We start from the raw sequence: 13,682 nt of genomic DNA, 5'->3' as shown, positions 1-13,682 counted from the left end.
ATTATTTATTCCTCCTTTAATTGTGACTAAATGCTGGGTGCTTCTCAAAAAATTAATGATTGATGGGCAGTGTCACCAGGACGAGATAACCCTCTCATCCTGGCTTCATGCCCAACCAATCACCACCCTTTTGCTTTATTAAAGGTACATCAAGGACAATACCAGGGCATCTCATCAGTCACCTCTTATCAGCAGACATTACACAACAATGAAGTTTACAACCACACTCCAACAAAACATATAAACTAAAACTGGGCGATATATAAAATTAATTAGATTTATTTTTTCAATCGATGTGTAAAAAAATTAAATCTCAACATCGAGTTTAATGTTAATGTCCCTCCGCTATTTTTACCTGACGCGTGTAATACACACAGTAGCCATACCAGGAGGACTGGCGCTGTAGCACAGTGTACAGTCAACATTCTCTTACAATTGAGCAATAGATGAAGAACACACAACCAGATACGACAGGTATACACATGAGAGATGGAGGTGGAGAAAGGAGAAGAAAATGAGGACGATATTGTGCAAAAAAAGGGTACCGTGACTTCAGTAGTATGGACTTGGTTTGGATATGCGAGGTCGGACACGGAACAGACTGAGGTGTTGTGCAGAGTTTGTAAAAAGACGGTCAAAACGAAGGGAAGTAGCACAACAAATCTCTTTCAGCACCTCAAGCAGAAGCACCCGGCAGAGTGGGAGCAATGTGTCAGGCGTCGCCTTACATGCACCGAGGCCAGCTCCAAGAGCGAAGCTCCAAAAAAACAGCAAAGTGTAGCTGCAGTGTTTTTTTTAAAAAAAAAAAAAATCGATTAAAATCCTTTATCGGATTTCAAGCCAAAAAAATCGAGATTTAATTTTTTAGCTATATCACCCAGCCCTAATTCATCTTATTTATGGCCAGCTGACTGTTGGCCTCCTGCCAGGACTGACTGTTTGCACGCACACGCACGCACACACACACACAATGCAATCTGCACTCTGTTCTGTTCTCTCATGTGTGTGCGGCCTTATACTTGGTCTTGTCACTTCTAACCTTGTACCTGTAGGCTTTATTTGATACAACAAGACGTGTGTTTATTCTGTTTTTTAAAATTCCATAAGAGATAAAACGATTATAACAAAAGCTGTAAGTTAAATAAACAAAGCAATAACATTTAAAAAAAACATGAATTCTAACAATCAAAAAATATTATGACCTTTCTACAAACAAGGATATATGCTGAAAAAAACTTAAATCAAGTTTGTGTTGCAGTTTGTAATTTTTTCTAAATTTTCAAATTAAAGTAAAAATGATAAAAAATAAATAAACCCTGGTTCAGGAGTGCTACAAAACATTTACCCTAAATTGCAGCTTTTGTGATTTTCTTTTTGAAAAGTAAACTCAATTATTTAATGAATTGTATTAAAATGCCTTTTAAAAAGTCTTTTGTTCATTTCTTAAACAGTATAAACATTTTTCCAGCTCAAGTTAATCTAAAACAATGTATTTTTTTATGGCTTCATTTGACATTTTTCTTTATTTTTTCCTCTATTTTTTGTCATGATTGTTTCATTTCTTCTAAATGTCAGCTTTCTTAAACAAAACTTTTACTTCAGTCTGTCCAAATCAGTGAACTTGAGCTGCTGATTCTGTCGCCTTTATTTGGATTATTTATAATGTTTATATACCAGACAACAGAAGTCTAATGTGAGGTTAAGAGCTGCACCGATGCCTCGTTTTCTGCTCGTCTTTCTTCATGTTTGCTGAAGAAACAGACTCTTACCTTCCTCTTTGTTCTGATGCTGTAATCTAAATAACGGCAATAAATTAAAAAAAAAAAAAAACAATTCCTCAGAAGACTATTATTCTTATAATTTGCACAACTTAACAAATGAAAAAAATTGTGGCTCCAAAAAAGGAGATTAATTGAAATACAAACACTTCTTTGATTATTCATTTTATCTACAACAATGAGGTCTGAAGGGACAGAAAAATCCTTATAGTTTTCTTTTCAAACTCTCAGAAAAACCCGAATTTGATACAGAAACACAGCAGTCGGCCTGCAAAGTAAATAAAAGATTTATTTCTTTCTAAAATAAACATTTTTATGATCCTGTAACTTTTGCAGTTAAAACCTGATTTACAGCCGTCGTGATTTTAGATGACGTTTTAAACTGCTGTTTAATATATAAGAAGTAAAAGAAAATTGCTGGTATTTCTGCAGAAGTGAGGATTTATGTTTAATATTTACACATTTAGTGATGTAGAAATGCAAATTCTGACATGGAAACAGTTAAATTTTTCTCTAAATTCACCAGAATCGTGTCAAACGTTCATCTTCAGGTTGAAGTTAATTAATTCATTTACTTCCTCCTTCATGTTGTCGGTCCGTAAATGATTTTAATAATCTGCCTGTTGGTGTTTTTGTCCGTCTGCAGGTACAAGCGAGAGTCTCTGAAGGTTTTGGGGACAGTCGGGGAACCGATCAACCCCGAGGCCTGGCAGTGGTACTACAACGTGGTGGGAGAGAAAAGATGTCCCATCGTAGACACCTTCTGGCAAACAGAAACTGTAAATAACCGTCAATCTGCTCTAAACATTACAGAAGGCTTTCTTTAATTAGTTTGCTCACTGTTTACTTCCCTATTTGTAACCAGGACTGAAAAAAAGCCCTTAAGTTAAACTTTCTAACTTGTTTGTTCCAGTAAATATAGAATTTTTCTTCTTCTTCAGCTTCAGTTTTCTGCGTTGTGCTCTGCTGCCCCCTGGTGGCTGCAACTCCTTAACTCTGTTTGTCCTTCCAGGGAGGACATGTTTTGACTCCTCTACCTGCAGCCACGCCCATGAAGCCTGGATCTGCTGTAAGTAAACAAAAATACACAACAACAACTTGTTTTAATCTCCATTGCTCCACAGCTGACAAAACCTGTAACGTAAAAAAAGTAGATTAACCGACTAATACATATTAAAACAACTGAATAAGACAAAATAAGACATATGTAGTTAATTACTAAAACTATATATATTACCGTATTTTCACGACTATAAGGCGCACATAAAAGTCTTAGATTTTCTTCAAATTGTGCGGCGCGCCCTATGGTGCAGTGCGTCCTGTGTGTGTTGTTGTTGTTGTAAGGCGGACGTAGACCAGGTGGTTTTTTCCACGCATCACCATCGCTGTTGATCTGTGACTCTATGCGTGCCCATCTCACAGCCGATGTGAAAAAACAAGTGAAGCAAATGAACTCTGAGCTTGCTGTCATTCCGGGAGGCCTGACAAAGGAACTCCAACCGCTGGACATCGGTGTGAACCGGCCGTTCAAAGTAAGGCTGCGAGCGGCGTGGGAGCGATGGATGACCGATGGAGACCACAGTTTCACTAAGAGTGGAAGGCAGCGCCGGGCGAGTTACGCCACAATTTGCGAATGGATTGTAAATGCTTGGGCTAACGTGTCTGCTGGCACTGTTGTTTGAGCTTTCGCAAAAGCCGGCATCATTTCCGAGGCGCCGCACGGCACGAAAAGTGACTCTGACAGTGAAGAAAGTGAGCCTGGCATGTTTGATGGAGGTTTAGCGCAGCTGTTCAATTCAGAAACAGAGGATGAGGACTTCCATGGGTTTGATTGATGACGATTACCGGTAAAAAAAAAAAAAAAAAAAAAAAGTGAATACCAAACTCAGTTTTGCTCCCGCTCTATTTTTACATACGCACACTTGTGTGCTTGTTTTATCTGTGTTTTACCATGCCCGCGCCTATTGATGATTAAAAAATGTTAGTACTTTGTAATCAATACTTAAATAAAGCACAACCAAACTCAGTTTTGCTCCGGCTCTATTTTTAAATACGCACACTTGTATGCTTGTTTGTGTGTTGTTGTTGTAAGGCCGACGTAGTAGAGGACACCATGAGAACGTTAAAGGGGGAAGTGTGGGCGTGGATTATATATAAAACCCTCGCCATATAATCAGGTGCGCCTTATGTGTGTTTTAAATACAGTAATGGCACACATAACTGAGACTGCGCCTTTTGGTACAGTGCGCCTTTTGGTCGTGAAAATACGGTACACAAAATAAACTAGTTCTTGTAAAATTGTACAAAAATATAACAAAACAAACAAAATTAAAAAGATGAGTATAAAGTTTATGCTTCCAAAATATAAGAACTATCAGATATTTTCTAATTTTTTGTTCTTAGAACAGAAAATGGTCCCTACAAATACAGAACTGTCGTATGTTCATTTAATATTTATGCAAATTAAAACTATTTTAAAAACTTTTTTGGATACATACATTTGACACCTTTAATTAAACAAATCTATCTTGTTTTATTTACACCAAGCAGTTTGTAGGTGTTTTTATTTACTCCTGTCACGTTTTTCGTCTTCATTTTTCCTCTGCTATCTAAAGTGCTGCAGCTCAATGGAAACAGAACAACCATGAATAAACAGATTGAGAACTCATGATGCAATTGTAATACCATTAATCATAGAAAAATGAAATAACAAGCTGGATTTCTTTGATTATTTTCTGTTTTCTGTATAAATGAGGTCTTGCAAGTAAAAAAAACTCTTAGTTTCCTTTTTAAAATGCCAGAAAAGCTGGCTTTGATACAGAAACACATCAGTCGGCCTTTTAAATCAATAAATTGAAGATTCATTTCTGCCAAATATAAACGTACCATTTGTGATTGTCTAACTTCTGGAAGTTTTTCACTGGAGATGAGTCTGACTTTGTGCTGAGAATGTGGACAGAGATCTCACTTTGGTTTTCTGTCAGACAGTCCTCCTGTGTAAATCTGATCCTGCTGCCTTCATAAAGAAATTAACCTAAAAGAACATTTCCTTCCGTCTTCCAGACGTTCCCGTTCTTCGGAGTGGTTCCGGCCATCCTGAACGAGTCTGGAGAGGAGCTGGAGGGACCCAGTGAAGGATACCTGGTCAGGAGACGGATTATCGAGTTAAATGAACCGTTATTCTTCTTTCCACACCAGTTTTTATGTGTTGACGTGTTTCTACCTCCTCTCAGGTGTTCAAACAGCCGTGGCCTGGCATCATGAGGACGGTTTATGGAAACCACCAGAGGTTTGAAACCACCTACTTCAAGAAGTTTCCTGGATATTACGTCACAGGAGACGGTGAGCGATGCAAACATGTTGGGTTTGTTCCGTCTTTGATCATCAGGATCCTTCTGCTGGATCATCTCTGATCTCATTAAAGCTTTTTTATTATAAACTATGAATATTTAAAATGATTGAAACCTGAAATTGTTGAAGAAGCAGAGCATTTAAAGTCAATAAATTAAAGATTTATTTCTGTAGCTTCCTGTACCTTTCACTGTTAATTTGCTGCTAGCCCTGATTTATATCAGGACAACATGTGTTTAAGCTGCTGTTGTCTAAAATATACCGCGCTTTGCAAAAGTTCTGTTACACTCGGTTTCATGATCTTTAGAGACGTTTACATGTCGGAGTGAAAAGGTGAGTGAAGACCTGAAAGATCTTCACCATTCTTGAGCCTCTCCACGACTCTGTGGACGGTCATCCGGCTGATGTTCAGCTGCTTGGCTCTGTCAGACTTGTTGTGGCCAGCATGAAGGAGAGCAGATATCTCAACTCTTTTGACTTCCATCTTGATACAACTTCACCGGAGAAAAAAATTGTATTAATGACACCTGCCTATGAGGTAGAACTTTCAGTTTGTTTAATGGAATTTTTCACTCCAACATGTAAACGTCTCTAAAGATCATGAAACCGTGTAACAGAACTTTTACAAAGCCCGGTATAAGAATTAAAAGAAAATTGCTGCTATTTTTGCTAAGATGAGGACTTTTTGCATCCTGTGATACCAAATATATCTGTTTGGTCGTGTTAGCTTCTATTAGAAGTACAAACACTTACATGGGAATAATTGTGACTATATTTGATTATTTTATCTGCTCAAGTGAGATGTTAATGGACAGAATACCCCTTAAAGTTTGCTCATACCCACCTCTTCCTTCTGTTATCTGATTAGCTGCAATAAATAAATAAAAAAATATTCCTCAGAATGTTATTATTGACAATAATTCATAATGAAAAAGTAGCAATTTGTATCACTTTAATTCATTTAAAAAATATTATGAGGACAAAATTTGCAGTTGTCCTGTGCTCAGCGCAAGCTCATTCAGTTTGTGGGTACATCTATATTAAACAAACACATTCTATGTTGATTTCTGATCATCAATAACTAATAAACAAATGCTGCATTTCTGACAATGCCGTATGGGGGAATGGACAGCCTTGGAGGAGGACTGCTCTCTGAGTGCTTTTCTAGTTTCTTATATTTAAATGTTTTTAGACATTTTTTCCTCCTTTTATTTCATTTTATTATAATTTATTATGTTTTAAAGCTGTATAACTTAAAATGATTTCAGGGTCTGACTGTCCTCACTGGATCACTTATTTGTGTTTCTGTTGAACGTATTTTGTAACTTTTCGAGCCTGAAAGATGCACTTTGTTCCAGTTTTACGTCCCTCCTCGACAGATATAAACACTGATATGAACAATCTGCTTTTATTATCATAGCAAATGATAGAAGGTCTGATTTAAACGTGACTCTTATGGACAAAAATGAGATCCATCATGTAGGATTAATCCTAATAAAAGGAGCTTTAAAGTGAAGCTGGACTTCTAGAAATTAACGATGTTTTAATCCTACAGGTTGCCGTAGAGACAAGGACGGCTACTACTGGATAACAGGGAGGATAGACGACATGCTGAACGTCTCAGGTCAGAACCTTTTCACTCATTAAGGGAATTATAGCATGCTTAATGTAAATCTACGGTGTTGTTCTGCTGCTGTAATGCTTCAGAGGTTTCTTCTGTTTGTTCTCTGGTAAAGGACTGTTGGGAGTTTTTCTGTTTCTAAATCTGAAGGTAGAAGTTTTTGTGTTCTGTACAAATTATAAAACACTTTGATATTGGACTGAATTTAATTTACAATATTGACTTGACTAGAACAAGATTTTTGGCATCAATAAACGGCTAAATTTCAGATTCAGAAAACTTTATTTGTCCCCAGGGGGCAATTAAAAAGAAGTTAAAAAACATTTCAGTGTTGCAGGTCAAGTCAGATTTACTTCTAAAACCACATATTAAACAAAGTGCTGTATGAATTTAAATAGCAACCCAAAAGACATAAGCACAACAAGACAAATCTGAATAAAAACACAATAACAATAAATAAAATAAAAGATACAGCACAATAGAAGATGTCAGAGGTCAGAATCCTGGAGCAGGAGAATGGCTTTCCCACAAATTTACAACAATAAAGCTGATTGTTCATTTGACTGGTGGTAGTTTTTGATCATCTTTTAAGGTTTTAATCAAACAAAGCTGGACGTTTCCTGATAAAAACACGACTTTGTCTTTGTCATAATAAATTAAATATTGAAAAGTAGTGACTTTAACCTGCATTCTTTCTAACAGCCAGCAGGGGGCGACTCCTGTGCTTATCCGTCTATGAGAAAATGAACCGACTTCTCAGTTAATTTATTGCCTCAGTGAATGATTTTATTGTGTCTGTATTAACATCATTCTGCACCAGAATCACTAGTTGACTTTTGGATTATTCTTTTTTTTGTCAATGAGCTAAAAGATTGGACTTTCAATGTCGACTTCAATTTTGATTGAATGTTTCAACTCACTCATAATCAGATTATCTATTTGTCCAATATTCCAGATTCTGAATTGAGGACATGCTGAGAAATTACAGTAAAATATCCATTTTTTTCTTTAGTAGTTTCTGAGATATTGTTGTTCAAATTTCAATGTGAAAATAATGTGCTGAAAGTTAGGCGACAGGCAAATAAAAAATCTTGAAAGTATTTAATGTTTCAGTCTAAACGTTCACAAATGTCATTTTGTGTCTCGTTTCTGTCGTCGATCCATTTTTTTGTCACTTTGTAACTTTTTTGTCTACTTTTTGGTCTCTTTTTTTGCTTCGTGTCGTTTGTCTCGTTTTTGCCGTTTTGCGTCTTGTTTTTTTCCTTCTTTTCAATTTAGATTTGCTTTAAAACTGTTTCAGGGTCTGTGTGTGTGGGTCAGCTGAGAGTAAACTGTGTGTGATCTTAGCTAAACTTTATTTAACATCATTCTCATGTGTGTTAAACTCTTTATTTCTTCCATCTCCTCCCTCCAGGTCACTTGCTGAGCACCGCTGAGGTGGAGTCGGCTCTGGTGGAGCACAGACTGGTCGCTGAAGCTGCCGTGGTCGGCCGACCTCATCCGGTCAAAGGAGAGAGCCTGTACTGCTTCGTCACTCTGACCGAGGGAGTGACGTACAACGACTCTCTGGAGGCAGAACTCAAAAAACAAGGTCAGTGTGCAGCTCCTCTAGAGGCTTCTGATCTTTAATAACTAAAACGTTACCTCAGATTTAGGATGAGTATTCATCAACCACCAAAGAAACAAAGAGGAGAGGGCAAATAAACACACTATTAGTATGTACACCACCAGTCAAAAGTTCTCATTCAGTGGTTTTTATTTCATTATTTTATGCATTGTAGATTAATAAACTATAAAAGAATACATGTGGAATTATGTTGGAAACAAAAAGTGTTCATCTTCAGTATTAATCTACAATGTATAAAATAATACAAATAAATAAAAAGCATTGAATGAGAAGTTGTGTCCAAACTTTTGACTGGTACTGTTTATCACTGCTCATTCTTCCATGTGTGGATTTTCAGATGTCTGCTATTATCTAATCACTTGGTCCTTGTATCATTTCTGACCTTCCCTGAAAATTTCATCCAAATCCATCGGTCTGTTTTTGAGTAATCGTCACAAAACTCTGCCACGTTCTTTGGTGGAATGATAAACTGAGAAATCATAGCTTCTTCTAACTACAGTAACAGTTTCTGGCCTGTTTCCACCTAAAACCTGTATTTAGTTTTTTGGTTTAACCTTCTGAATACCAACAAGTGTTTTTATTTACTCCTTGTTGTCGATTTGTTTTTTTTTTGTTTAGTTTTTTTTAAATAAAAGAGCGAATTCTGAGTTTTTGTTCTCAACTTGGAGGCGACACGATTGCATTTCTTGGTGACGTAACAATAAGTATGAATACTGACGTTTGTGTTTTGCAGTGAGGGAGAAGATCGGTGCCATCGCTACTCCAGACTACATCCAGAACGCACCAGGACTCCCCAAGACCAGATCTGGTAAAGTCCTCCTTCATTTGAGAAAAGGAGCTGTTCAGGAAATATCTCTTAAAAGAATCTGTACCCAAACTACAAAATAACTCCATCCTGTATCTGACATCTGGCAACACAAAACTTCCTTTATTGGTATTTTACTTGTGTACTTTGTTAAGAGGAGAAGTGTGTGAACAGCGGACCGACTGGTTTATATTCTCACCAGGAACTCTGTGCTCTGGACAGCTGATGTGATGTGAATCCTAAAACTCGTGAGGCTGCATCAGGAACATGTTTCTGAAGCTCCGACTGAAATACTGAATATTTGATCTGATAATTGGTCAGCACCCGATTAAAACTGTATTTATTTTAACATTTCCGCAGAAACTATAATAATATTGTCGTCTCGATTAAAATAAAATCTTTCTTAGCTCTTAGTTTCAGTTCATCGTTATCTATCCATTACTAGCCACGTTATCGATCAGTAATGTATCAGAATGTGGTGTTGAAGCCATGTCTGACCATGGAAATGTAATATCATCCACTCGGCTGCAGGACTGCTGTCCTTGTTTACCATTACATGGACATTATCCACCCCAGAAGTCTTTGTCATGGTGCCCATTGGTAGCTTACAGTAGCCTCACTGTATTTTCGCTGTAAAAATGTAAGTTTTAAACTATTTTGTTAAAACTACAGTGAACAGAAATCACCGTCCTGGTTGATCCCAGTTTGTCTTATTCACATGAACTCTGGTTGGAGGTCATTAACCTCCACAGAAGTCGTTGTCATGGTGCCCATCGCTAGCTTAAGTCCTGCCGTTACTTTCACTGGGAAAAAATGTAAGCTTTAAACTATTTTGTTAAAACTACGGAGTGTACAGAAATCTGGACAACAAAGGGATGTCTTTATCCTATCTGAAAGATCAGGACTAGGACCAGCATTTTTTAACTACAGCTGGTCCTCGAGTTTCGTTCCTACGACCCGACGTAAGATGGAGCTCCATCAGAAGAGTCTGATTTACGCTTAGGAGCCACAATGAAGGGCAAAAAGTTCGTGAATGTAGCACAATCCAAGGTGGTGTACAACCAGAATGTAAATGAAGCCGTCTTATGGTGCAGTGTGACGACGTATTCGTCCGCTCATCAACTAGTTCCACATAACCAGTTCCAATGTAAAGACTAAATGTCGTAGGTCGATGACGTCATAACCGATGACCTCCTGTGATCAGTTTCTGAATAGGACTGCACACATTTTCAATATTGTCCTCAGTCAGTAATCAACAGCATTATGAACCAAAGCTGGTTAAATTCAGTGTAGTAGACATGTTTCCTGTTGCATATGACATTGGGATGTAGAAACGCCGTCCTGGTTGTTCCCAGTTTGTTTCATTAACATCATCTCTGGTTGGAGGTCATTAACCTCCACAGAAGTCTTTGTCATGGTGCCCATCGCTAGCTTAAGTCCTACAACGCTCTCTGCTGGCCAATATGTACTTCCTGTAATCTGAGTTCTGTAATCTGATTGGGCACTTCCTGTGATCATTAAACACTACAAACGAACTGCAGCCTCCATCGTAGTAAACAGAACGAGGTGTTGGCTGATTTATTTTTATTTATTTAGCCTTTATTTAACCAGGTCGGTCTGTTGAGATACAGTGACCTCTTTTTCAGGGGAAGCCTGGCCAAGACAGACGCCAGAGAAATATTAAAAGTGCAACAATTAAAAATGGACACTAACTCACTCAAAATAAATAAAATACATGCTAGATTAAGCATAGGATGTGCATTTTATTACATATTTCTCTTTCTTCAGGGAAAATCATGCGACGGGTTCTTCGTAAAATCGCCTGCAACGAGCGTGACCTCGGCGACACCTCCACGCTGGCCGACTCGTCGGTGGTGGAGCAGCTCTTCCAGAACAGATGCTGCACGGCGGTGTGACGTCTCCTTGACGACCGCAGGAAAAACCCACTGCAGCTGCAGGACGGCGGCCGCAGAACTAACCAGGAAGAGGAGGAGGAGGAATTCCGTGAACTTGCTCTTGTCCAGCAAACAACCTGTAGCTCCTGATGTATTTAAAACGACCCAACATGTGAGAACCCTCAGCAGCAGCTCCATGTTTCCCTTCTGACGGCTCAGTGGTGAAGCTTCAGGTTGTTTCTGGTTAAAGCTGGGTGGAGGCGACACTTCAGGCGGTTTGCTGCCGGTGTTTCAGCCCCAAACACAGAAATATCTGACCTGTCAGTAAAAGTACAGTTTGTACACTGGAATACGTCCTGCTTCTAACTGCCCGGTATTAATAAAACCTTCCTTCTCAGCACCACTACGACGATTAGGTCAACCTGTTTCTACCAGTTTTACTTTCTGTTTTACTTCAGTTTTACTTTTTAATTTTTAAGAAAAAACATGTAGTCATTTTGTTTTGATGTAGGAGTCGTCGTTTCTCTCTATGCTTGTGTGTTTTTATTTTTTTTAGTCGCACTGAAGAGATTTTGACGGAAACTAATGAGAATTTCAGCCTCAGAGTTCAGACGAATATCCTCACAAAACCTGAGAACCTGCTGCAGGTTTGATGTTGAAAAAGGGACAAAAATATGTCATAAATACAAGTAAAGAGTCTAAAATCTACATTTCACCTTTAAATCAGACTTTGTTACCTTCAGTGGCTCTAATTATGGAAGGCTTGGACTTGATTTGAAGCGCTTTGGGAGTTTTTCCCTAGTGCTGCTGTCTTTGTTTCTTCATTAGAGAGCATTTAAGCTCTTCTGAATCAATAAGAAGTTGTATCATGTGGTAGTAGAACGCTGCTGTTGCTGTAATTTGTCCCTGAAAGACCAAACATCTCGACTGATTTCTGCTGTAAAAAGAAAACTTTAAAAGGACGGAAGTTTTAATCAACAAAATTCAGGCTCTAATGATGCAAAACGACTGAAATCTGCTGTCTGACGAATCAAATGGTTGCAAAAAATGGACCATCTGCTGCTTTATTTGCATAAATAAATCACAAAGCTACTATTTTTAGCGTAGTGCATCTTTTCTACTGGGATATTTTCCACTGAAGTGATCAAATATTCAAGATTTCTGAAATATTGCAGCACTGGAACCACTGAGGGCTAAAACACAAACTTTTTCTAGACGATCGAATGTGTTTTTGTCGAGTCGTGATGTAAAAAAAACTGCTGTTCGCAAAGTTTAAACTCCGTTTTTTAAACAGAACGCAGCCAAAAGGATGCAGTCTTTGTAGTTTAATCCTCTTGCAGCGTAAAATAATGGATTAATCCTGAAAGAATTTGGTGAATTGAGAGCAAATCGACCAAACGATTGAACCTGCAGCTACAAATATTGTCAGAAATGGAAAATAGCGTGTCTGTTTCGGCAGTTTTTATCTGCATTTTCACTTTTTTATCCACCTCAGGTCCAAAACCTTTGCTATCTCCAATCTTTAATCCACATTTTTTGTTTTACAAAGTGATTCCTGCAGCAGAACATCAGACTAGATGTTGTTTTTGGTCACATTAATGAAACACGTCAACTGGACTCTCATATTTCAGGTTGAATCATCAGGATACATTCAGTGTTTCTTGGTCTTTTCGTTGGAGAGTCAAAACAAAGCAGCACCAGGTTTAAATTCTGGATCTTCAGAGCAAATCTGTGCTTAAAAAATCCACATTTTTTCCTGTAAAAGTCTCGAACATCATAAATCTGAGTGACTGAATTTGAGAAAAAGATCTCCCACCGTCTGATTGGAGGCTTGAAAGTTTCTGTTTCCTGATTTGATGACTTAGAAGCAGGACCTCGTTTAGATCGCAGCTTTCATTTCTTCTCTTGTTTTTTTTAATGTTTATTTTGCATCTGGATGTGCCAACCTTTGGAGGTTTGTAAAGCTAATTATTGTATCTAATGTTTCAAACAGTGCAGCTGCTTCATGTGATTCAGTTTCTGTCTATAAATAACGGGTGAAGGAAAGAGAAATTTTGCTGTTTTTTTTTTTTTGGTTTCTATTCAATTTGTGTCGTTTTTATTTCTCAGTGTCATAGTGAATGAAATGACAGTAAATGGACACGACTACTGCCTCAACCTCCGTCACCGGCTCATCTTTTATAAATATTTTGATCCCTAAAGAACAAAATCACTCCAGGAACCTGCTGCTGTGTTAAAGTTACTGTTGGCTTTTATGGAATTCAAACATTTTTATACCAAAATGTCTTCATTTGATGAAGACAGTAATCAGAGGCCTGGTCTGGATTTTAATCTGAAAGATCTGCAGTTTACTTCCTGTTTAGAGTGGAGATATGTATTAATCACATTGTTGTGTTTGGGGTTTTCTTATTGTTTTCATCAGATCTGTGTTGAATTGGTGATCAATGTTGCACAAAAACTGCAGCAGAGAGACACCTTAACCCCATAAGACCCAAATGTATAAAAAAAACAAAACAATAAAAAACATCTAAATAATAATATGTTAATTTGAATATAGAAGAAAATGAGTAAAAGAAGAAAAATTAAAGCTGTAAGCAGTGTTGAA

At 37.7% G+C, this 13,682-nt stretch overlaps 1 protein-coding gene across 3 annotated transcripts in view; it reads left to right on the top strand.

Annotated features, from left to right (window-relative positions):
• acss2 (acyl-CoA synthetase short chain family member 2) overlaps positions 1-13,682 on the top strand; it is a 52,130-nt gene extending 38,448 nt beyond the window's left edge. For all 3 annotated transcript variants that reach the window (XM_051948968.1, XM_051948967.1, XM_051948966.1), the window contains 8 exons: positions 2,425-2,557; positions 2,791-2,847; positions 4,842-4,922; positions 5,012-5,120; positions 6,685-6,753; positions 8,165-8,341; positions 9,111-9,185; positions 10,971-13,682. In XM_051948968.1, coding sequence (XP_051804928.1) covers positions 2,425-2,557; positions 2,791-2,847; positions 4,842-4,922; positions 5,012-5,120; positions 6,685-6,753; positions 8,165-8,341; positions 9,111-9,185; positions 10,971-11,098 — 829 coding nt within the window. In that variant the 3' untranslated portion in view covers positions 11,099-13,682. The remainder of the gene's footprint in view (positions 1-2,424; positions 2,558-2,790; positions 2,848-4,841; positions 4,923-5,011; positions 5,121-6,684; positions 6,754-8,164; positions 8,342-9,110; positions 9,186-10,970) is intronic.

The sequence above is a fragment of the Acanthochromis polyacanthus genome, chromosome 6 (genome assembly GCF_021347895.1).
Source record: "Acanthochromis polyacanthus isolate Apoly-LR-REF ecotype Palm Island chromosome 6, KAUST_Apoly_ChrSc, whole genome shotgun sequence".
In the NCBI taxonomy this organism is placed as follows: Eukaryota; Metazoa; Chordata; class Actinopteri; family Pomacentridae; genus Acanthochromis; species Acanthochromis polyacanthus.
The sequence above is the reverse complement of the archived record's forward strand: the minus strand, read 5'-3'. Positions and strand labels throughout refer to the sequence as shown.